The sequence below is a fragment of the Oncorhynchus keta genome, chromosome 28 (assembly GCF_023373465.1).
Source record: "Oncorhynchus keta strain PuntledgeMale-10-30-2019 chromosome 28, Oket_V2, whole genome shotgun sequence".
Taxonomy (NCBI): Eukaryota; Metazoa; Chordata; class Actinopteri; order Salmoniformes; family Salmonidae; genus Oncorhynchus; species Oncorhynchus keta.
The window spans coordinates 39,335,096-39,359,991 of record NC_068448.1 but is presented as its reverse complement, the minus strand read 5'-3'; the positions used below and the strand labels follow the sequence as shown (position 1 = coordinate 39,359,991).

At 43.6% G+C, this 24,896-nt stretch overlaps 2 protein-coding genes across 5 annotated transcripts in view; one reads left to right on the top strand and one right to left on the bottom strand.

Annotated features, from left to right (window-relative positions):
- The first annotated feature begins 3,951 nt into the window (after positions 1-3,951).
- Positions 3,952-24,896, top strand: part of LOC118361108 (protein SOGA1-like) — a 71,899-nt gene continuing 50,954 nt past the window's right edge. For 3 of the 4 annotated variants that reach the window (XM_052482988.1, XM_052482987.1, XM_052482985.1), the window contains exons 1-3: positions 3,952-5,199; positions 7,391-7,615; positions 14,229-14,387. In XM_052482988.1, coding sequence (XP_052338948.1) covers positions 4,288-5,199; positions 7,391-7,615; positions 14,229-14,387 — 1,296 coding nt within the window. In that variant the 5' untranslated portion in view covers positions 3,952-4,287. The remainder of the gene's footprint in view (positions 5,200-7,390; positions 7,616-14,228; positions 14,388-24,896) is intronic. The other variant, XM_052482986.1, reaches the window with a different exon arrangement.
- The window catches only part of LOC127912799 (uncharacterized), a 47,374-nt gene continuing 37,101 nt past the window's right edge, over positions 14,624-24,896 (bottom strand). The window contains exon 2 of the mRNA XM_052482990.1: positions 14,624-16,127. The gene's annotated coding sequence lies outside the window, so the exon portion shown is untranslated. The remainder of the gene's footprint in view (positions 16,128-24,896) is intronic.

Sequence of the window (24,896 nt, the reverse complement as noted above, 5' to 3'; positions counted from 1 at the left end):
GCAAATCCCCCTTGATAGGTTTTATGTAGCCTAATGTTGTTACGTGATCCCTGGAGGAAGCTCACAGCTAATCATGACCCCTACTTTGTGGCATTCTATAGGCTCAGCCCTAATTTATGTGCTCTCTGCCACCTCTGGCCGAACAGCAAATGGACCAAAACAATACTCAAGGATCAGTCAGCCCTTCCCCCATCAAGGGATCAAAATGTATCAATTCAATTCAAGGGGCTTTATTGGCATGGGAAACGTATGTTGACATTGCCAAAGCAAGTGAGGTAGATAAGTATCTCTCTCTACGGTATTCAGAGGACTGGTTACTGGAATGTGTGACAGAATAACGACACGGTATCCATCTCTGGTATCTTTCTGAAACTTGTCCCCTGAGGAGGACTCTGGTGCCATCTATATGGATGTATGGTCTCTGTGGTAACTTGTGTCTGTACAGGCTGAACTCTAAATGATTCGATGTAAAGGGGTTGTATTGTCTTGTTTCCATTGGTCTCGACCCACACACAAGCATTTAGATGCGGTGACACCCTGTGGAGATTTGGCCTGGGTGATCAAGTTACTGTAAACTTGGCATAGTTTGATCGGTCAATGGTGGGTTTTGTTTTTTTTGCTTGAAGAAGTTACACCTTCAGCTGTTATAAATGGAATGAAGGTCTGTTTTCTCTCTACTATCCTGCATCCTGTCCATTGGAGAACAGTTGTATGATATTTGCTTATTTCCTAGGCGTCTAGGCCTTTGGCCTAGTAGGTATCTCTTTGTTTTGTCTTGTAAGTTAACTTCGGGATATATGTGCCTACAATTGTTCTTTGTTAATGTCAGTATCTCCATGCCTTGTATTTGAATCCATTCATTTTGATTAAGTTATGAAATAATGCTTTCTTTGGTAATCGCTTCTCATGACCATTCCTTGGTCTTAGTCAGCAAAACGCATAATACTTGATTGCACATGGTTTTACTATAATGTTAAATGGAGTCAGATATACCTTTTAATAGACTGTGTCCATTAATTGCATAGTCTTATTACGGGTCACATGTGAGGTATAACAGGTGAGCTCCAAACGTTTTGGGGCAGTGACACATTTTTGTTTTTGTTTTGGGGGGGGTATGATATTTATGCCCCTGTAACTTTCTCACTCGTCGTTATTCAGGATTCCTTCAGGATTATCCACAATCATGGAAGCATTCACATTCGTGTTGAAGTGTTTTTCTAAACGGCTGTAACTTCTAAGGATGAAAACACCCTCAACAATTAAAACTGACAGTCTACACTTTAACCTCATAGTCATTGTATCATTTCAAATCCAAAATGCTGGACTACAGAGACGAAACAACAAAACATTTGTCACTGTCTCAATCATTTTGGAGCTCATAGATTAGAAATATTACCCCCATTACAATTATTCCATTGCTGGCTTTACAAGATTGCCTTTACAGTTTATGAATCCAATATTAATATGCTTTTGAGGAGCTGGAGGTAAATATCAGCCTGTATTAGACCCTGGATAGGCTGGAATTAAGCCTGTGAGTAGTTAACCAGGAGCTTTGCGCTGTGTGTGTGTGTGTGTGTGTGTGTGTGTGTGTGTGTGTGTGTGTGTGTGTGTGTGTGTGTGTGTGTGTGTGTGTGTGTGTGTGTGTGTGTGTGTGTGTGTGTGTGTGTGTGTGTGTGTGTGTGTGTGTGTGTGCCCGCACGTGTGTGTGTGCCCGCACGCATGCGTGTCTGTGTGTGTCTGTGCGTGTTGGTGTGTGTGAACAGCATAGTATTAAGCAGTCATTACATAGTAAGGTAATTAGGGAGTATGGGCTTTGTGCTCCTGTGTGATTCCTGCGTCATTATTCAGAGAATACCATTCTTCCACTGAGGCTTAGATCTGTGTTGAATTGTTAGTCTGATAGACTCATTCTGGCACATGGCAAATCGACAGACAAAACAACACATGATCAAGAGAAAACATATACAAGTGTTAAAAGAATATTACAGCATTGAGACTGAAACTTGTGCTTATACCCTAAGGTGTTAATTTATACGTTTTAATGTGGTTGTATAATAACTGCCTATACGACGCTAGGATTACACATATTATTACAGCATATGAAATTATACTGTGTGTGCATCCGTGCATGCGTGCATGAATACTTGTGTGTATGTGTGCGTGTGAGAGGGAGAGGGAGAGAGAGAAAGAGAACAATAGAGCCTGTTTCGATGAACAATAAGTGAAAGAAAGAAAGATCGTAGGAGGTGAATATACACACAGGTGTGCTCAAGTGAAATGGAAGCAGGCCAGAATGTGTTGTGGGGGCCCCTGTGGACTCAAGCCTCTGTGTGTGCTGGCAATGATGGATACCACCCTGCATACCACTGCTGGCTTACTTCTGAAGCTAAGCAGGGTTGGTCCTGATCAGTTCCTGGATGGGAGACTAGATGCTGCTGGAAGTGGTGTTGGAGGGCCAGTAGGAGGCACTCTTTCCTCTGGTCTAAAAAAAAAAGAACAGCCCAATCCCCCATGGCAGTGATTGGGGACACTGCCCTGTGGGTGGGAAGTTAAACGGGTGTCCTGACCTCTCTGAGGTCATTAAAGATCCCATGGCACTTATTGTAAGAGTTGGGGTGTTAACCCTGGAGTCCTGGCTAAATTCCCAATCTGGCCCTCAAACCATCACGGTCACCTAATAATCCCCAGTTTACAATTGGCTCATTCATCCCCCTTCTCCCCTGTAACTATTCCCCAGGTCGTTGCTGCTAATGAGAACGTGTTCTCAGTCAATTTACCTGGTAAAATAACAGATAAATAAATAAATGTGAACTGAATACACCACTGTCAAACCGGAGAAGGGCCACAGAACCAAGTGTCTCTCAGTGAAAATACTGCTGATGTCATGCTGCAGGCCAAATTATGTCTCCTCAGAGGAAACTATGTTCATAAATAGCGATGCTACCATAGCAACGAGTAAACATGTTCTATAACGGTTGAGCCGGCCCGGGCTTATGATTTGCGCAACTTTGTAACCTATGTTTGGGACCAATGCGTGGCAGTGGCTGTGTGAGAAGCCGAGCCTCTATCTCTCGCAGGACTAGAATGAGATTCACTTTCTATGATATCTCTCCCTCTCTGCTCTGATAGACCTCAAGCCTGCAGCTCTCACCTCTCCAGAGTTGCACTTCATCATATATTTCCTTATAGCAGGGGTTCCCAAACTTTGCCAGCTTTGCGGAACAAAGAAAATGTTGGAGTTTTAAAGCTCGTTTTCTTGCAATTCTATACATTGTGCCACGTATGACTTGTATTCATGGGATATTTCAGTGACAAAAAAAATACAACAATACTATGGGCTAAAATGTTGCTGGACCCCAGGAAGAGTAGCTGCTGCCTTGCCAGCAGCTGATGGGGATCCTTAATAAATACAAATACAAATACAAATAAAACATATTTGGCTGACATGGGCAAGTTGATCTGGACATTTCTGACAAGTTATAAGTAGATCTCGAAGGTGATGATGCACTACCCAATTTCGAAATTGCACCTTGCGCATTCTACTATTACAACGTTCAAGAGTACATTCAGGCTGTATCACAACCGGCGGTGATTGGGAGTCCCATAGTTCGACGCACAATTGGCCCAGCGTCGTCGGTGTTTGGCCGGTGTAGGCTGTCATTATAAATACGAATTTGTTCTTAACTGACTTGCCTAGTTAAATAAAGGTTTCATTTCAAACATTTTGTTTCGGTACCTCCCGGTACCTCCCGATCTACAAATGAAGTACTGCGTATTAGACCCTGTATAGTTCACCGTCCAAATCAAGTTTGATCCTGAATTAAATAGGCAGCCTATAGCCTATGTTTGTAGTAAGTCTATATGCATCCTAGTTTTATTGTAGTCTCACGTGTGCTTCTTGAAACGATCTACGTGTCTGGGTGGCAGCAGAGAGCTCCAAGTGATGCTCTAAATTCGTCACAGAAAAGAACCGCTAGCTGGGCGGAGAAATAAACCTCGGGAGCACACTGCCACTGTTCCTACCACTTCAAACCGCGCCGTGGAGAGAGTCGCCTAATGCAAGATAAGTAGAAGAGGGGCAAAAACCTCAACGAAAGTCATCTTAAAACCGGGGAAACATCATCACAACGTGTTACAACTTGCAGTTCCTGTCTTTCTTCGCTGCTGCATCCGGGTTATTCGGGATTGTTACAGTGTATTTGTTTGCAGTTGTGAGACAAATTTCAACTTCTACCTCTTCTGATAGGGGTTTCGTTTCTGTTTTCTGTAGTTGTCAAAGCGGAATGAATGACAAAGACAAAGGCTGATGTTCATTCGCCAACTCACTTTGTCTCGCCCAAGGAAAGGAGACACAGGCACAAAATGGAAAGCGGGACGGAGAACGCCAACGGCGGGCAGGCGCAGCCCCAACAACAGCACCAGTTCGAGCAACAGCCCGTAGTGCAGTCCATCCAAGTGAACGAGAAGAAAAAGATCAACCGGGCTCCGTCACCCGCTAGACCCAAGGATGTGCCTGGATGGTCCCTCACCAAGATCCGGGGAGGCATCGGTACACCAACACTGAGCGTTAAACCAGGATCCATACATTTAGGCAGCCGGGTGTCCAGGCGTAGTCCAGGTAGCGGAAAAGAGACCAAATCAGAGAAAGGAAAACTGCCCGGGAAATCCACACTATCGGTTGCCAGTGCCCAGAAGAGCGGCAGTAAATCGATGAAAGGTGGTCGGAAGAAGGTGGCGGATGCAAGCAACGCCTCGGACGACCTGAGCAAAGACTCTGGTTGCGCCGCGGGCAAGCTGTCGCCAACGGATAGCAGTTCTGAGATCTCCGATTGCGCCTCGGAGGAGAATAAACTCTCCACCGAAGCTCTGAGTAGTGACACCGAATCCAGTAGCCGAGGCGGGGGGGCTGAGGGCGAGAAACCGAGCAGGGACTGCGGAGATGGACCACCGGATAGGGGTACTCGTGGTGACCATCATGCCAAGACCCCCGTAGATAAGGACCGACTCTCCTTTGGAGTGGAGACCGGGGAGGGGAGCATTTCTCCGGGGGATGAACGATCTCTCACCTCGTTCGATAGCCGGGTGCCTGCCAGCACTTCCCTGGCTTTCTCCGACCTGACAGAAGAGTTCATGGATGGCATGCATGAAGAATTTGTCAGGGAAATCGAAGAACTGAGATCAGAAAACGATTACCTAAAAGTAAGCATATTTTTCCAGATTTTCTACAGACATTCCTTTTTCTGTTTGCTCTCATTTGTGAAAGTGAAAAGGTTTTGTTTTTTTAAAACATTATTTTTAAAAAGCTCTCCAATAACAGTTCTATAAGAGATGGTTCCGGAGAAACTATTTTAATTGGATCCACAAAATCAAAACCTAATATATTTATGCATAATCACTGTTCTGCTCTTCAGGAGAAAAGCAGGGCAATCCATGCAAACCCAAACTGGCCACAAAGCCAACAACATCTTGAGTGCATAATTGATTACTCCCTCCTCCCTCTTGTCAAAAACAACAACAAAATACCACCCTTTGAAGGCACCGAGACTTCAGGGTTGGTCAGTGTTATTTCGGGAATTCATTATCAATGTTGCCTCAGCTGTTGTGTTCACAGCTCATGATGGTCAGGTGGCGAATGCCCAAAACATCAGAGGTGGTCAGACATGCAGCTGGTTGTAGTGCGCCCATCCATTAGGCGCCGGAGGAGTACAGTGACCTGGTTACAACATCTAAACTAATTGTATTTTGTTAAACAATATTATCAAGGCCGGGGGGCTTTACACGTAGGCCGTCATTGTATATAAGAATTGTTTTTAACTGACTTGCCTAGTTAAATAATGGTTCAATCAAATAATAACATTTTTTTTTAAAGAATAGACATGCGTCACAGACACGGCCTCAGTCAGAGGGGTTCACTCATACGTTGGATTATCCTACAGGTTTGCGCAACATAACGCTTTATCCAAACAACTTCTAGGCTACTATTAGCACATTTTATTTCATATTTAACTGGTCTGGGACAGCAATATTAAGATGATTATGGTGTACATGGGCCTAATAGACTACTAGCCTATTTGGTGGCCATCTAAGATGGCCCTTCAAAAGAAGGCAGTTTACTAGGACAGTCCACTTTGCATTAATGTGTAATACACACTTCCCCACCAATAACACTTTTTGGTTCATTTCAGGCCATAATCATCAAATCCATCTTACTGGTTAATTACCATAAACAGGCATGAGGTGCCACATCTTTTTCTTAAGTCTAATTATGAGTTTTTAAAAATCAGGTCATTCCTGCAGCCAGAGTAGTCCTAGAGCGCGACATCTTTATTTATTTATCCCGTGCTTTCTCTCGCCTGTCTTCGGCACGCCTGTCTGACTAGTACAGCTGTTTGCTGGGGGTAGCCTGCGTCGTGCAGATGCTGCAGTCGAGAGCGCCCACTGTCCTCACTCACTCCACACACCATTGTTTATACCGGGGCCGCACCACGTGACGCGCTCTGCAGTGAGTGACCCACATTCCCCCTGGCAGCCCTCTCGGCATATTAGCAATGCGATAAAAGACTTGTATTTACTACTACACACTTCTCCCACCACCGCCCTTATAAATACTCGATCTGCCTTATTACTGCGCCTCTGTCAGGGGGGTTGTAAGGATTTGGGCTAATGCCTCTTCAACCGTGTTGTTATGTAAGTAGTAGTAGGGAATTCTAGGAAGGCTTTTTGGGGTTTGATTTAAATGATACATTGCCATTGTTATTATACACCTTTCTATCAGGTGGCAAAAGTTCAGTTCTGTATTAATCTGTGTTCTGCACTGGTTTGCCCCTGGAGGGGTAATGTAGGCAATGGAGTTGTTAATGCGACAGTCTTACTGCCATGGGCTAAATCAGCATATCTCCCGTTAAAACGAACGTTTACACCTCACACACATGGTGATGGGCTTTATAAAAGAAGACACCTGTACCATGTCAGATATAGAGTTGAAATGTATTCAATTTTGTGTTTGCATCCCAATATTACACGTTATATAAATCACAGAAATATAACAAAACCGCTTGACATGGAAACACACTGATTTTCATTCAGATTTTAAAAAATAATAATTTTAAAACAGTGAATTAATTATGAAATTATGAAAATGATTAATAACATTCCACCCATGAGGCCACCAGGTAATTTGACTGCAGGAAAGGCCTACTGAGTCTGAGATGACGATACACACCCTGCTAAGGATAAACTAATGAAGAGGGTGTTGACGATGACTGGTGATCTGATGCTGAGACAGTCCCTATAAGAATTCCTATACGTAGTCGAATGATGGCACTAGCTCATCCAGACCATTTCCTACCATTCTCAAACCGTCTTCTCCTTCCCCCCCCCCCCCCCCCAGGACGAGATGGAGGAGCTGCGCTCTGAGATGTTGGAGATGAGGGACATGTACATGGAGGAGGATGTGTACCAGCTGCAGGAGCTGAGGCAGCAGTTTGAGCAGGCCAACAAGACCTGCCGCATCCTGCAGTACCGCCTCCGCAAGGCCGAGAGACGCAGCCTCCGCGTGGCCCAGACGGGACAGGTGGACGGGGAGCTCATCCGGACCCTGGAGCAGGACGTCAAGGTGAATCTGGAATGGAGAGCGTGCGCGTGTATGCCTGTCATCGACTTTCGATGGGCAGCCAAGATGATGTGTGTGTGTGTCTGTGTGTAAAGGCTATGCCTAAATTGTGTATGTCAGCAACACAAACAGAACTTGATGAGAGACTGAACTTTGGGTAATTGCTAGCATTTAGGTCCTTGCAGATTTTCGTAAACTTTTTAAAAAAGGGGTGCGGTGGGGGGTGACATAACAGGTCAAAGGACAAAGGTTACATTTGGCTTTAAATGCATACATTCACACACCATTGATGGGATTTCTTGTTAATGGAGACGTTGAGGGTGTTGGTCTTCCTACTGAACTGAGGCTGTGGTTACACGTCCCACATTCACAGCCGTCTGTGATCTATTTTCATGTGACAGAAACACAATGTGGCCTTTCCCAGGAGTCGAGGAAGGAGGGAATAGAGGGGAGAGGGTAATGATGTCATCCCCTGAAGGCAGGCCCCGTTCCCGCTGTCCCTCTCTAAAAACGGTCCATTTGTATATCTTTTTCTTTTTTTTAAAGAGAGAAAGAAAGAAACGGGGGGGTGTTCCTTCTTTCTGCCCAGGTAATATTGTGCCTCTGTGCCGGCCGTCTGTGCTGACTCTGGGGAATAAGGATTTGGTGTCGCTCCCGAGTTAAGTCCTCAGTAGCCAATCGGGGTGCAGCGGGTGGGCGCAAAAGCTCAACGGGCCGGGGGAAGACAGTCAAAGAAGGCCATTAACACAGGAAACCAAAAACAAACCACAGGGATGTGACCCCGGCTTCCTCGGCCTCCCCTCTCCGTCTCCCTCTCCGTATTCTTAAACAGCTAGGGCCAGTCACTCAACACATACCTGATAGTTTCTGCTGGCTACCAACTAAAACAGATCACATTTCTCAGCCCTTTTCCCTCACACTGGGCTTTAACACTCCCATGCACTCCAGACTCCCTTCAAACGGAGTTCCTCTAACCGCTGTGTTCTCAGATACTAAGGCTTATTCATGCACCAACCAAGCACCGGGGGAAGGAAATGTGTCTTGACATGTTTGAGAGGATTTGGGCTGTATTCCATGTGATATTTGAGACCTGTCCTGTACCAGCCATTGTAGACTTTCTTTCACTTTTGTCAGCAAGAACCCACTACTTTGTGTTTGTGGCACAGCAATGAGTTATTGAACAGTTAGTATGTATTATGCGTGTTACGTTCATTCAGTAAATACAGGTAGTTTCAACACATTGGGGTCGTTTGGTTCCTTAGACGAAAATAACTACTTTGTGGTTATGGTCAGTCTTTATTAATCACACAGTACTTAACCAACGTGATCACATGAATTAGCATACTGTAAGCTGATAGGGCTGTGCCAGTAGGGCTATACTTTAAATTGGCTTAACATAATTATTGCTCTCTCTCCTGTCCTTGTTCCCTTGTGACATACACAGTGAGCTGTTCCCACTTCCTGTTGCATCCTGCTCTTCAGCGCTCCGCAGGGGGAGGGGCGTGAATGTGCAATGTGTGTGTGTGTGTGTGTGTGTGTGTGTGTGTGTGTGTGTGTGTGTGTGTGTGTGTGTGTGTGTGTGTGTGTGTGTGTGTGTGTGTGTGTGTGTGTGTGTGTGTGTGTGTGTGTGTGTGATATCTGGAGAATGGTCGTGGGATTCTCCTGGTCACTTCCTGTCCTTTCTGACCCACTGTCCTAATTCCAGAGCTATGAAACATAGGGAATGGAAAACATTGAGGTCTTCCATGACAATGGAAATGTGCTAAGGGATATACAGTAGATACCAGTATGATATAGAATCAGTCTCTCATTACACTGTCTGGGTCGGTGGATTTTATTCCGGGCAGCTAGCCTTTTCATTCCATAATCATTCCATAAACAACATCTCTCCCAGCCTGGACGTTAATGATGCTACTGTCATTGTTTTTCTGCGGAAACTTGACTGAGGTATTTTATTTAGAGTCAAAGGCACCGGCTCTCGCACATTGCCTGTGATCTGTGATGGGTTGGGGTGTGAAAGATACCATATCCTTCCCCTCTTAACTTCACATGTATAGGATGAGTGGGCTGAGCCTCTGTGCACTCCTGCATAGCAACAGCCGAGTTGCAGTATGGCGTGATGTGACATATAGGGAAGGAAAGTAGGGGTTGCTGAGATAGGGATACAGAGAGAGAGAGAGAGAGAGAGAGAGAGAGAGAGAGAGAGAGAGGGTGGATTACCTCTCTCTCTCCTCTATCTCCCTCTCTCCATCCCTCTCTCAGCAGCAGATAATGGCTGGGCAGCAGTAACAGCAGCATCCTGGAGATACCAATAGAAACCGTCTCCATGTGTCAGCCAGACACGCCCGGATCAGAGAGCCGATTGGCTGGCTCAAGGAGTATCAGGAAGTATTTTTGTCCCTGTGCCTGCTCAGCACGGCACTAGCAGGAGCGTGTGTGGATGCCCCACCATGTGGATTATTCTGTAACCACTGAACAACTGTCGTGCAGGGGTCTGCTCTTTCACTACTAAAGAGCCTTTTATAGATAGACAGAAGGGAAGAAGATTATTATTTTCAGTTTGTAGAGGCTGCAACAGGAAGGATAACAACTAGATGATAGTTACATAAAAGTGCACCAGTTGGCTGAGCCTGTTAGCTGATACTGCAATACTAGATCCTATCATTAAATGTCTAAGCTAGATGGTAAATACTCAATGCTTTCATAGAGTATGCTCTCCTTTGTAAGCACTTCTTAGCTCATTAAAGTAGAAAATACAATATCTCTCCAAGGTTATGTACAGTAAGGCCTTGGCTATGGGCCCTAGTCAGAAGTAGTGCACTACATAGGGAATATGGGGCCATTTGGGACACAGACGTGGCCGATACTTTACACACTCCCCCCTCCTGTGCGTACTGCCAACATGCAAAACGCTGATGATAAAATCTACAGGGAAGTCATTGTTAAAAGGCGTGTGGAGGAACAGCTGTGACAGTGCTGACAGGCAGGATCAGAAGGGGAACATGGTGCCGCTTCAGCACACACACACACACACACACACACACACACACACACACACACACACACCCATGCAGGCACACACATGTGCGCGTGCACACACACAAACACACACCAATGAACCCACCCTCAGAGATGCAAAATATTCTCTATCACACACACACTCACCCACAAAAACATGTGAAAGAGACCCTTTTGATGGGTAAATGGCTCTTTTTAATTTGGTATGTGTGTCCAAGTGCCGGGTGTGGATAGGATCGACGTTAGGAGTCTGAAGGCTGGGACTTGACTATAATGTACCAGTCCTGCAAGACCTTCTCTCCTCTCCTCTGTATGCCATTCACGTCCTCTAGCTCTCCAGCTGGAACCCCTCTCGCCAATGCTAAAACTGCTAGTGCAGTGACCCCAGAAATTCAATAGTGGTTGAGGTTAGGGGTTGGAGATGGGAAGCTGATCCTAGATCTGTATCTAGGGGAAACTTCACCCACGGAGTGCTGAAATCCATGTGTTTTACTTTTACATATCAAAGCATGATATTTGATTGGGAGGCGAAGGCAGCCAAGGCAGTGTATGGAAAGAGGCTGAACAGCAAGAGGGAGGAGGGAATCCTGTAGATGTAGTAAGTTAACAGGCCGTTAATACAGACTGTTGTTTACTGTGAAGGGGCCCGATCGCCATATACCGCCAGTCTAAAAACATAACCTGGATCCCTCCCAGAACGCTAATGAAAGGGAGCATTGATTTGACCATGCAGTCTGTCTCTTTGCATGTACATTTCTACCTTCTAAAGTATGGAGAAGAGAGAGGGAGGGGCATGGGCAGAATGAGAGAAGGAGGGGAAGACCGAAAAAAGAGAACGTCTGTGTGAGAGAGAGAGAGAGAGGAGAGAGAGAGAGAGAGAGAGAGAGAGAGAGTCTGTGTGAGAGAGAGAGAGAGAGAGAGAGAGAGAGAGAGAGAGAGAGAGAGAGAGAGAGATGAATTTGAGCATGATGGGGAATTGGTCAGTTGGTCCACTCTCAGAGTGGGCAGCACAGAGGGGCATTGTGGTTCCCAGCTGCACATTGGCTCTGGTTATAGGGCCAGAGAGAATACCCCATTTCTGACACGTGGACGCACTCGCACCCACAAACAAACACACAGACGCACGCACGCACACACATTCAAACACACACACATATACGCACACACACACAGAAGCCCTGTTTGCGTTGACCCCCTTCCTCCTTTAATGAGATCAGCACTGTACCCCACACAGACGCACGCACGCACATACATTCAAACACACACACACACACACAGAAGCCCTGTTTGCTCTGACCCCCTTCCTCCTTTAATGAAATCAGCACTGTACCCCACACAGACGCGCGCACACACATTCAAACACACACACACACACATATACGCACACACACACAGGAGCCCTGTTTGCTCTGACCCCCTTCCTCCTTTAATGAGATCAGCACTGTACCCCACTCCACACTGCACCAAAAGACTCCCAATCCCATACAATGATGTTGCAGAGGTAGAAAAATAGAGAGAGAACATTACATAATAATCATCATATTGTGCCTTAGATATCAATTATGTTATATTACCATTTTGAATGATACAATGCTTTCAAGCACATCATTATGACAATCCACTCAGGTGTTTTGGATGTGTTTCCTGTCTATGGTATGAATGGAGCACCCTTGACATGTCACCTCCTTTCATTATTAACAATTAAAACCAGGCGTCTGGGTTTGCATTTGGATTGAACATCCTGTCAGTGCCCTGGTGATATACAGTCAAACAGAAACACACACACAAGTTGCTGTTGGCCCAGCAGAACATCATACGCTCATCTGGATAGTGTCTGTGTTGATCCCCAACCGCATTTAATGCTCTTCCTACCCCTCAGGGGAACCTATATCCAACTTTAAGAAGATCAGCCTTAATAACAGTCTTGTTCTGTAGCAACATGTCAACACATGATGATATAAGAGCTGGTCTCTGCTCTACTCCACCCCTACCCGTATTAGTGATAATACTGGAACACATTAGTGATAATACTGGAACACATTGGTGATCATACTGGAACACATTAATGATAATAATGGAACACATTAGTGATAATACTGGAACACATTAGTGATCATACTGGAACACATTAATGATAATAATGGAACACATTAGTGATAATACTGGAACACATTAATGATAATAATGGAACACATTAGTGATAATACTGGAACACATTAATGATAATACTGGAACACATTAATGATAATAATGGAACACATTAGTGATAATACTGGAACACATTAATGATAATAATGGAACACATTAGTGATAATACTGGAACACATTAATGATAATAATGGAACACATTAGTGATAATACTGGAACACATTAATGATAATACTGGAACACATTGGTGATAATACTGGAACACATTAGTGATAATACTGGAACACATTAATGATAATACTGGAACACATTAATGATAATAATGGAACACATTAGTGATAATACTGGAACACATTAATGATAATAATGGAACACATTAGTGATAATACTGGAACACATTAATGATAATACTGGAACACATTAGTGATAATACTGGAACACATTAATGATAATACTGGAACACATTGGTGATAATACTGGAACACATTAGTGATAATACTGGAACACATTAATGATAAGCTACAGTATGGTGTCATTTCTTACGGTGCTGTGAATACACCATCAGCAGAGAGACATATTTTACTTAACCATATACACTGAGTGGACAAAACATTAAGAACACTCTTTCCATGACGTAGACTGACCATCCATATACTTATATGTACGTATTCTCATTCACACCCTTTAGATTTGTGTGTATTAGGTAGTTGTTGGGGAATGGTTCGATTACTTGTTAGATATTACTGCACTGTCGGAACTAGAAGCACACGCATTTCGCTACACTCGCATTAACATCTGCTAACTATGTGTATGTGACCAATAACATTTGACTTGATTTGACCAGGACCAGGTGAAGGCTATGGTCCCTTATTGATGCCACCTGTTAAATGCACTTCCATCAGTGTAGATGAAGGGGAGGAGACGGGTCAAAGAAGGATTTGTAAGCCTTGAGACATGGATTGTGTATGTGTGCCATTCAGAGGGTGAATGGGTCAGACAAAATATTTAAGTGCCTTTAAACGGGGTATGATAGTAAATCCCAGTCGCACCTACGACCAAAGCTGCAGTATTTTCCATGCTCAACAGTTTCCTGTGTGTATCAAGAATGGTCCATCACTCAAAGGACATCAACTTGACACAACTGTGGGAAGCATTGGAGTCAGCATGTGCCAGCATCCCTGTGGAACGCATTCATCACCTTGTAGAGCCCATTTCCCGGACGAATTGAGGTTGTTCTGAGGGCAAAAGGGCCTGCTAACATTTTGTACACTCAGTGTGTATATGGTCATACTGGAAACAAATCACAATTTACAAAGGGCATTCATAAAGTCATTTAGTGTGACTCTGGACCGTGGCATCGTGGATCATGCTTGATCAATGAACCTCTGATGTTGACCCCCCCACCCCTCCCTCATGTCTTCTCTGTCTCGTCTCCTCCTTTGGACGTCAGGTGGCTAAAGACGTGTCCATCCGGCTGCACACCGAGCTGGACTCTGTGGAGAAGAAGAGGGGTCGTCTGGAGCAGGAGAACGAGGAGATGAGGTTCAGGCTCCAGGAGCTCGAGGTGGCCAAGCAGGTCCTGCAGGCTGAGATGGAGAAGCAACGAGAGGTAAGACGTTAGGTAGGACAAGGCTGGGTGGGGTGGGATTGGGCTGAGCTGGGGATTACCATGGTTGGGCTGTGTGGATAGGGCCAGAGAAGTGAGACATGGTGTGGTGTGGCAGGGCTGGGCTTGGTTGGGTTGACCATGGCTGTATCTAGCTGGGCTGAGCTGGACTGGGTTTAGCTGGGTTTGGCTGTAGGTTACGCTGTGATAAATAGGCTGGGTTAAGTAGGCTGGGTTTAGCTGGGTTTGGCTATAGGTTACGCTGTGTTGAATAGGCTGGGTTAAGTAGCCAGGGTTAAGTAGGCTGGGTTTAGCTGGGTTTGGCTATAGGTTACGCTGTGTTGAATAGGCTGGGTTAAGTAGCCAGGGTTAAGTAGGCTGGGTTTGGCTATAGGTTACGCTGTGTTGAATAGGCTGGGTTAAGTAGCCAGGGTTAAGTAGGCTGGGTTTAGCTGGGTTTGGCTATAGGTTACGCTGTGTTGAATAGGCTGGGTTAAGTAGCCAGGGTTAAGTAGGCTGGGTTTAGCTGGGTTTGGCTATAGGTTACACTGTGTTGAATAGGCTGGGTTAAGTAGCCAGGGTTAAGTTGGCTGGGTTTAGCTGGGTTTGGCTATAGGTTACACTGTGTTGAATAGGCTGGGTTAAGTAGCCAGGGTTAAGTTGGCTGGGTTTAGCTGAGCCGATCTGTTTTTTTGCCTTTCTTCAAGGTTTCATGTCAATTCACCAGGCTTGGAATAAAAACGTGTCCGTTTTCAGTAAATGGAACGTTTGGGACCACATACACGGTCAGACTGAACCACAATTGTATGTTGTCCTATATGTTGTGAAGTGACCGGTTTGAGTTTTATGATAGAGCGTTGTGTTTTTTGTTTGGACTCAAATAGGGACTGGTGACCTTTAAGCCAAATGTTGACATTTGGCCTTTCTTCATTTGGCCTTGCCACATGTTTACTGGAAAGAGTTGAATAGAAAACCGTGGGAGGAAGTTGCTTTGTTCACGTCTTTCTATCCCGATAAATACTCCTGCTAAAAACACTGTTTTGTGATCTACAGATATTGCGTTAGGAGAAATCAAATGCCCTCTTCTCTCAGTCTCGGCCCTCCCCCTGTGTTGACTAATCTGGAGTGGACAAAAGGAGGCCCCTTTCTCTCCTGCCGTCCCTTTATGGAGGAGAGGAGAGGAGAGCAGGGAGGGGGGACTGATGACTGACCCTAGCCTTGGCCCAGCTCTCAGAATGAGGTTTGGGCTGGCTGGCTTGATGGGTAGCTGGTTGGGTAGCTGGGTGTCTGGCTGGCTGCAATGCTAACTCACTCAGTCACTGCCTGGCTGGCTGGCAGGCTGGTTGGCTAGCTTTGTGGTTGGCGGGCCCTATGCTAAAAGCGAGGTACCGCTGCTGTGTTGTGCTCGCCCCAATGGAGAGGGAGAATTCTTTGCATCGCTGACACCCTTCCAGATCCAGAACTATTATGTGTGCCCGCCGATCCCTGGCTTCCCCCTGCCCACTCCGTCTCTGTTCCCCGGTCAGTTAGGAATGTCTCCGTCCCTGAGAATCAGGGCTGTGTGTATTAAAGGGGAATGAAAGGCGGTTTGTAAGTAACGAATTTGGTATTCTGTGGCTCCTGTCTGGGAGTGGAAGTGATGCTGCTGCTGCAGTGTTGGGGTAGCTGCCGGGGCCCGGCTATTCCATCGGATTCTGCCCGCTGGACCGCCTGTCTCCTGGGATAGTGGAGGGGCTGCAGATGCTGGCCAGGTAGAGGGAGAACAGAGGGAGAAGGTAGAGGGAGAAGGTAGAGGGAGAACAGAGGGAGAAGGAAGAGGGAGAAGGAAGAGGGAGAAGGAAGAGGGAGAAGGTAGAGGGAGAAGGTAGAGGGAGAAGGTAGAGGGAGAACGAAGAGGGAGAAGGTAGAGGGAGAAGGTAGAGGGAGAAGGTAGAGGGAGAAGGTAGAGGGAGAAGGTAGGGGAGAAGGAAGAGGGAGAAGGTAGAGGGAGAAGGTAGAGGGAGAACAGAGGGAGAGGAAGAGGAGAACAGAGGGAGAAGGAAGAGGGAGAAGGAGAGGGAGAAGGTAGAGGGAGAAGGTAGAGGGAGAAGGTAGAGGGAGAAGGTAGAGGGAGAAGGAAGAGGGAGAAGGTAGAGGGAGAAGGTAGAGGGAGAAGGAAGAGGGAGAACAGAGGGAGAAGGAAGAGGGGAAAAGAGAAAGCCATTATGGCGTGTTTGCCACGTTTTCCTTCTCCTCTGTTTCAATGCAGACATGTAATAATGGTCCATTTTAATGATTGAATAACAATCCACTCAGAATCTAATTCAACAAACAAAATGTAAAATGACAGGCGGCCCTTATATTGTCTATTACTTATAAGACGTGGAGAAAATAGGACAGTTTATGTTTCCTCCCTCAGCTTGTGGCAGGATGTGATGTACTGTGCTCTATGATATCAGACACCCCCAAAACATTTAAATGTTTATAACCTCAGTTGTGTTGAAAGATGTGGTCAGTAACATTTGAGTCCATATGTAGGATGGATTAACCATTAACCCCCAGGTTAAACCCAGATTGGCTGTTGACTATTTCTCATATGTCTTCCCAAGACAATCTGTTTAAAACCCGTCGTAGGCTCTCGGGGTTTCGTCATGTAAATGCATTGCGAAGGATCCGCCATCCGCCCCTCTAAACCAATGGAAAATGTTGGGATTAGAAGTAGGGTCACCGGTGAGGCTAAGTAAGGACAACTCTCTGAGATCAGATTTTAAAAAATGGTGGTTTCGGCTGCCTGTGTCTATAGCTTTGCCCTCTGTTAACCAGCTACCTTTTTGACAAGAAGTGATTCCACACAAATGGATTAAGGAAAGTGGAATGCTTGTAACACAGACAGAACACTGCTGATGATGGTATTTCTTTATCCCCTCCATTCCTCACCACTCCCTGTTCACTCCTCCTCTAATTCCAACTGCATCGACTCCCATTGCAGCTTTTTTGACCCTCTGAAGGTGATGAGGCTGGATTGGAGGGAGGGATGGAGTGATGCAAGGGGGTTGGGTTGGGTTGAGGTAGGGCGGGGAGGGGGGTTGGGTCGGGTCGGGGAGGGGGGTTGGGTGGTCGGGTTGCAGCTCGAATAGGTGAAATGGGTAGGCAGTCAGGAAAGATAACGCCTTCAAGTGTAAACATCCAGCAGGACATCTCTCCCTCCCTCCTTCTCTCTCTCTCCCTCCCTCCTTCTCTCTCTCTCCCTCCCTCCTTCTCTCTCCCTCCCTCCTTCTCTCTCCCTCCCTCCTTCTCTCTCCCTCCCTCCTTCTCTCTCCCTCCCTCCTTCTCTCTCCCTCCCTCCTTCTCTCTCTCTCCCTCCTTCTCTCTCCCTCCCTCCTTCTCTCTCTCTCCCTCCTTCTCTCTCTCTCCCTCCTTCTCTCTCCCTCCCTCCTTCTCTCTCCCTCCCTCCTTCTCTCTCCCTCCCTCCTTCTCTCTCTCTCCTTCCTTCTCTCTCTCTCCCTCCTTCTCTCTCCCTCCCTCCTTCTCTCTCCCTCCCTCCTTCTCTCTCTCTCCCTCCTTCTCTCCCCCTCCTTCTCTCTCTCTCCCTCCTTCTCTCTCCCTCCCTCCTTCTCTCTCTCTCCCTCCTTCTCTCTCTCTCCCTCCTTCTCTCTCCCTCCCTCCTTCTCTCTCCCTCCCTCCTTCTCTCTCCCTCCCTCCTTCTCTCTCCCTCCCTCCTTCTCTCTCCCTCCCTCCTTCTCTCTCTCTTTAGCTTGTTCTCCCTCTGTCTTTATTTTTCTCAATATCGCCACCCCTCTCTCTCTCTCTCTCTCTCTCTCTCTCTCTCTCTCTCTCTCTCTCTCTCTCTCTCTCTCTCTCTCTCTCTCTCTCTCTCTCTCTCTCTCTCTCTCTCTCTCTTTCTATTCAATTCAATTCAATTCAAAGGGCTTTATTGGCATGGGAAACACATGTTTACATTGCCAAAACAAGTGGAGTGGATAAACAAAAGTGAAATAAAAAAAATATTACACTCACACAAGTTCCAAAAGAATAAAGACATTTCAAATGTCATGTGATGTCTATATACAGTGTTGTAGCGATGTGCAAATAGCTATCTCTCTCTTTATTATACTTTTCCTCTTGGAGGTCATGGGCAGACTGGGCAGTGTTTTATGTTTACTGGTGTGTATTTGTGGGCTTTCATTACCCTAGTGATTTAGTGGGATCGCAGTGGAGACAGCTTAGGGACACAGACCTCTGTAGCAGTCGATCCCAAGGCCTAATGCACTTATTTTGTGTTGCAAACGCCACTCATTACGCCATTACTTATCAAGGAGACACTATACCGAGCCAGCCCCCATTTTATTTATGCCTTCAGGAAGTGCTGTTGTCCCTTTGTTTGTCGGAGGCTGGGAGAAGCATGTCCTTGAGCAGAGAGAGGGGGAGGAGCCTTACAGGCAAAGGGAAAGTCAGTGGAGATGGAGGACATGTGACCGTGAGCTACTTCCTTATCAGTCACATGGTTGTTTCTCCCAATGAATGAATGATTATGCTCTGGGCTTGAGCCATTGATCATTCAGTGCTTTACAACATGCAGAAGAGCTGAGGGGTGTATTCATGTGATGAATACCCGCATAAAAAAATACTATAGTATACTATACTACTATGGGGCGGCAGATAGCCTAGTGGTTAGAGCTTTGGGCCAGTAACTGAAAGGTTGCTAGATTGAATCCCCGATCTGATCTGTCGTTCTGCCCCTGAACACGGCAGTTAACCCACTGTTCCTCGGTCGTCATTGTAAATAAGAATTTGTTCTTAACTGACTTGCCTAGAAAAAGGAATAAAAATAATTTAGTATTCACTGTAGTGTTTTTACTGACTTTACTGTAGACAGCAAAAACACTAACGTCAGCAAAAAACACTACAGTGAATTCTGTAGTATTTACTATATTATTTACTGTAGATTACTGTATAATACTGTATAGTATATACAGTTAACTATAGTATGAATACGGTAGTAAAAGACAACTGTAGTAAATACTATTCTAAGGGGTGCGTACTGGCGGCAGAGAAGTCAGACGCAGGAGAGCAAAAACTGTGTTTCCAAACGTTGCAGTTTAATAACAAACCAAAAAACACCGGTAAACAGAACAATCAAATAATGGGCACATAACCTGACGCACACCAGGACAGCCGTGCACAAGCACTTCCAATAAACAATCACCCACAAGGACATGAGGGGGAACAGAGGGTTAAATACACAACATGTTATTGATTGGATTGGAACCAGGTGTGATGGAAGACGAGACAAAACCAAAGGAAAATGAAAAGAGGATCAGCGATGGCTGGAAGGTCGGTGACTTGGACGGCCGAACGCCGCCCGAACAAAGAGAGGGACCAACTTTGGCGGAAGTCGTGACAACTATAGTAATTCATGTAGTGTTTTGGCGGACATTACTGTAGTATTTACTATAGTGTTTTGGCGGACATTACTGTAGTATTTACTATAGTGTTTTGGCGGACATTACTGTAGTGTTTACTATAGTGTTTTGGCGGACATTACTGTAGTGTTTACTATAGTGTTTTGGCGGACATTACTGTAGTGTTTACTATAGTGTTTTGGCGGACATTACTGTAGTATTTACTATAGTGTTTTGGCGGACATTACTGTAGTGTTTACTATAGTGTTTTGGCGGACATTACTGTAGTATTTACTATAGTGTTTTGGCGGACATTACTGTAGTATTTACTATAGTGTTTTGGCGGACATTACTGTAGTATTTACTATAGTGTTTTGGCGGACATTACTGTAGTATTTACTATAGTGTTTTGGCGGACATTACTGTAGTATTTACTATAGTGTTTTGGCGGACATTACTGTAGTGTTTACTATAGTGTTTTGGCGGACATTACTGTAGTATTTACTATAGTGTTTTGGCGGACATTACTGTAGTGTTTACTATAGTGTTTTGGCGGACATTACTGTCGTGTTTACTATAGTGTTTTGGCGGACATTACTGTAGTGTTTACTATAGTCTTTTGGCGGACTTTACTGTAGTATTTACTATAGTGTTTTGGCGGACATTACTGTAGTGTTTACTATAGTGTTTTGGCGAACATTACTGTAGTATTTACTATAGTGTTTTGGCGGACATTACTGTAGTATTTACTATAGTGTTTTGGCGGACATTACTGTAGTGTTTACTATAGTGTTTTGGCGGACATTACTGTAGTATTTACTATAGTGTTTTGGCGGACATTACTGTAGTGTTTACTATAGTGTTTTGGCGAACATTACTGTAGTATTTACTATAGTGTTTTGGCGGACATTACTGTAGTGTTTACTATAGTGTTTTGGCGGACATTACTGTAGTATTTACTATAGTGTTTTGGCGGACATTACTGTAGTGTTTACTATAGTGTTTTGGCGGACATTACTGTAGTATTTACTATAGTGTTTTGGCGGACATTACTGTAGTGTTTACTATAGTGTTTTGGCGAACATTACTGTAGCATTTACTATAGTGTTTTGGCGGACATTACTGTAGTATCTACTATAGTGTTTTGGCGGACATTACTGTAGTGTTTACTATAGTGTTTTGGCGGACATTACTGTAGTATTTACTATAGTGTTTTGGAGGACATTACTGTAGTATTTACTATAGTGTTTTGGCGGACATTACTGTAGTATTTACTATAGTGTTTTGGCGGACATTACTGTAGTGTTTACTATAGTGTTTTGGCGAACATTACTGTAGTATTTACTATAGTGTTTTGGCGGACATTACTGTAGTGTTTACTATAGTGTTTTGGCGGACATTACTGTAGTGTTTACTATAGTGTTTTGGCGGACATTACTGTAGTGTTTACTATAGTGTTTTGGCGGACTTTACTGTAGTATTTACTATAGTGTTTTGGCGGACATTACTGTAGTGTTTACTATAGTGTTTTGGCGAACATTACTGTAGCATTTACTATAGTGTTTTGGCGGACATTACTGTAGTATTTACTATAGTGTTTTGGCGGACATTACTGTAGTATTTACTATAGTGTTTTGGCGAACATTACTGTAGTATTTACTATAGTGTTTTGGCTGACATTACTGTAGTATTTAGTATAGTGTTTTGGCGGACATTACTGTAGTATTTACTATAGTGTTTTGGCGGACATTACTGTAGTGTTTACTATAGTGTTTTGGCGGACATTACTGTAGTGTTTACTATAGTGTTTTGGCGAACATTACTGTAGTATTTACTATCGTGTTTTGGAGGACATTACTGTAGTATTTACTATAGTGTTTTGGCGGACATTACTGTAGTGTTTACTATAGTGTTTTGGCGGACATGACTGTAGTGTTTACTATAGTGTTTTGGCGGACATTACTGTAGTATTTACTATAGTGTTTTGGCGGACATTTCTGTAGTGTTTACTATAGTGTTTTGGCGGACATTACTGTAGTGTTTACTATAGTGTTTTGGCAGACATTACTGTAGTATTTACTATAGTGTTTTGGCGGACATTACTGTAGTGTTTACTTTCGTGTTTTGGAGGACATTACTGTAGTATTTACTATAGTGTTTTGGCGAACATTACTGTAGTATTTACAATAGTGTTTTGGCGGACATTACTGTAGTGTTTACTTTCGTGTTTTGGCGGACATTACTGTAGTGTTTACTATAGTGTTTTGGCGAACATTACTGTAGTATTTACTATCGTGTTTTGGAGGACATTACTGTAGTATTTACTATAGTATTTTGGCGGACATTACTGTAGTGTTTACTATAGTGTTTTGGCGGACATTACTGTCGTGTTTACTATAGTGTTTTGGCGAACATTACTGTAGTATTTACAATAGTGTTTTGGCGGACATTACTGTAGTGTTTACTTTCGTGTTTTGGCGGACATTACTGTAGTGTTTACTATAGTGTTTTGGCGAACATTACTGTAGTATTTACATTAGTGTTTTGGCGGACATTACTGTAGTGTTTACTATAGTGTTTTGGCGGACATTACTGTAGTGTTTACTATAGTGTTTTGGCGGACTTTACTGTAGTATTTACTATAGTGTTTTGGCGGACATTACTGTAGTGTTTACTATAGTGTTTTGGCGGACATTACTGTAGTGTTTACTATAGTGTTTTGGCGAACATTACTGTAGTGTTTACTATAGTGTTTTGGCGGACATTACTGTAGTGTTTACTATAGTGTTTTGGCGAACATTACTGTAGTATTTACTATGGTGTTTTGGTGGACATTACTGTAGTGTTTACTATAGTGTTTTGGCGGACATTACTGTCGTGTTTACTATAGTGTTTTGGCGAACATTACTGTAGTGTTTACTATAGTATTTTGGCGGACTTTACTGTAGTATTTACTATAGTGTTTTGGCGAACATTACTGTCGTGTTTACTATAGTGTTTTGGCGGACATTACTGTAGTGTTTACTGTAGTGTTTTGGCGGACTTTACTGTAGTTTTTACTATAGTGTTTTGGCGGACATTACTGTAGTGTTTACTATAGTGTTTTGGCGAACATTACTGTAGTATTTACTATAGTGTTTTGGCGGACATTACTGTAGTATTTACTATAGTGTTTTGGCGGACATTACTGTAGTATTTACTATAGTGTTTTGGCTGACATTACTGTAGTATTTAGTATAGTGTTTTGGCGGACATTACTGTAGTATTTACTATAGTGTTTTGGCTGACATTACTGTCGCTCTGGATAAGAGCGTCTGCTAAATGACTTAAATGTAAATGTAAATGTAAATGTAGTATTTAGTATAGTGTTTTGGCGGACATTACTGTAGTATTTACTATAGTGTTTTGGCGGACATTACTGTAGTGTTTACTATAGTGTTTTGGCGGACATTACTGTAGTGTTTACTATAGTGTTTTGGCGAACATTACTGTAGTATTTACTATCGTGTTTTGGAGGACATTACTGTAGTATTTACTATAGTGTTTTGGCGGACATTACTGTAGTGTTTACTATAGTGTTTTGGCGGACATTACTGTAGTGTTTACTATAGTGTTTTGGCGGACATTACTGTAGTGTTTACTATAGTGTTTTGGCGGACATTACTGTAGTATTTACTATAGTGTTTTGGCGGACATTACTGTAGTGTTTACTATAGTGTTTTGGCGGACATTACTGTCGTGTTTACTATAGTGTTTTGGCGGACATTACTGTAGTGTTTACTATAGTGTTTTGGCGGACATTACTGTAGTGTTTAGTATAGTGTTTTGGCGGACATTACTGTAGTATTTACTATAGTGTTTTGGCGGACATTACTGTAGTGTTTACTATAGTGTTTTGGCGGACATTACTGTAGTGTTTACTATAGTGTTTTGGCGGACATTACTGTAGTATTTACTATAGTGTTTTGGCGGACATTACTGTAGTGTTTACTATAGTGTTTTGGCGAACATTACTGTAGTATTTACAATAGTGTTTTGGCGGACATTACTGTAGTGTTTACTTTCGTGTTTTGGCGGACATTACTGTAGTGTTTACTATAGTGTTTTGGCGAACATTACTGTAGTATTTACAATAGTGTTTTGGCGGACATTACTGTAGTGTTTACTATAGTGTTTTGGCGTACATTACTGTAGTGTTTACTATAGTGTTTTGGCGGACTTTACTGTAGTATTTACTATAGTGTTTTGGCGGACATTACTGTAGTGTTTACTATAGTGTTTTGGCGGACATTACTGTAGTGTTTACTATAGTGTTTTGGCGGACATTACTGTAGTGTTTACTATAGTGTTTTGGCAGACATTACTGTAGTGTTTACTATAGTGTTTTGGCGGACATTACTGTAGTGTTTAGTATAGTGTTTTGGCGGACATTACTGTAGTATTTACAATAGTGTTTTGGCGGACATTACTGTAGTGTTTACTATAGTGTTTTGGCGGACATTACTGTAGTGTTTACTATAGTGTTTTGGCGGAATTTACTGTAGTATTTACTATAGTGTTTTGGCGGACATTACTGTAGTGTTTACTCTAGTGTTTTTTGCAGACATTACTGTAGTGTTTACTATAGTGTTTTGGCGAACATTACTGTAGTATTTACTATAGTGTTTTGGCGGACATTACTGTAGTGTTTACTATAGTGTTTTGGCGGACATTACTGTCGTGTTTACTATAGTGTTTTGGCGGACATTACTGTAGTGTTTACTATAGTGTTTTGGCGGACTTTACTGGAGTATTTACTATAGTGTTTTGGCGGACATTACTGTAGTGTTTACTATAGTGTTTTGGCGGACATTACTGTAGTGCTTACTATAGTGTTTTTTGCAGACATTACTGTAGTGTTTACTATAGTGTTTTGGCGAACATTACTGTAGTATTTACTATAGTGTTTTGGCGGACATTACTGTAGTGTTTACTATAGTGTTTTGGCGGACATTACTGTCGTGTTTACTATAGTGTTTTGGCGGACATTACTGTAGTGTTTACTATAGTGTTTTGGCGGACTTTACTGGAGTATTTACTATAGTGTTTTGGCGGACATTACTGTAGTGTTTACTATAGTGTTTTGGCGGAC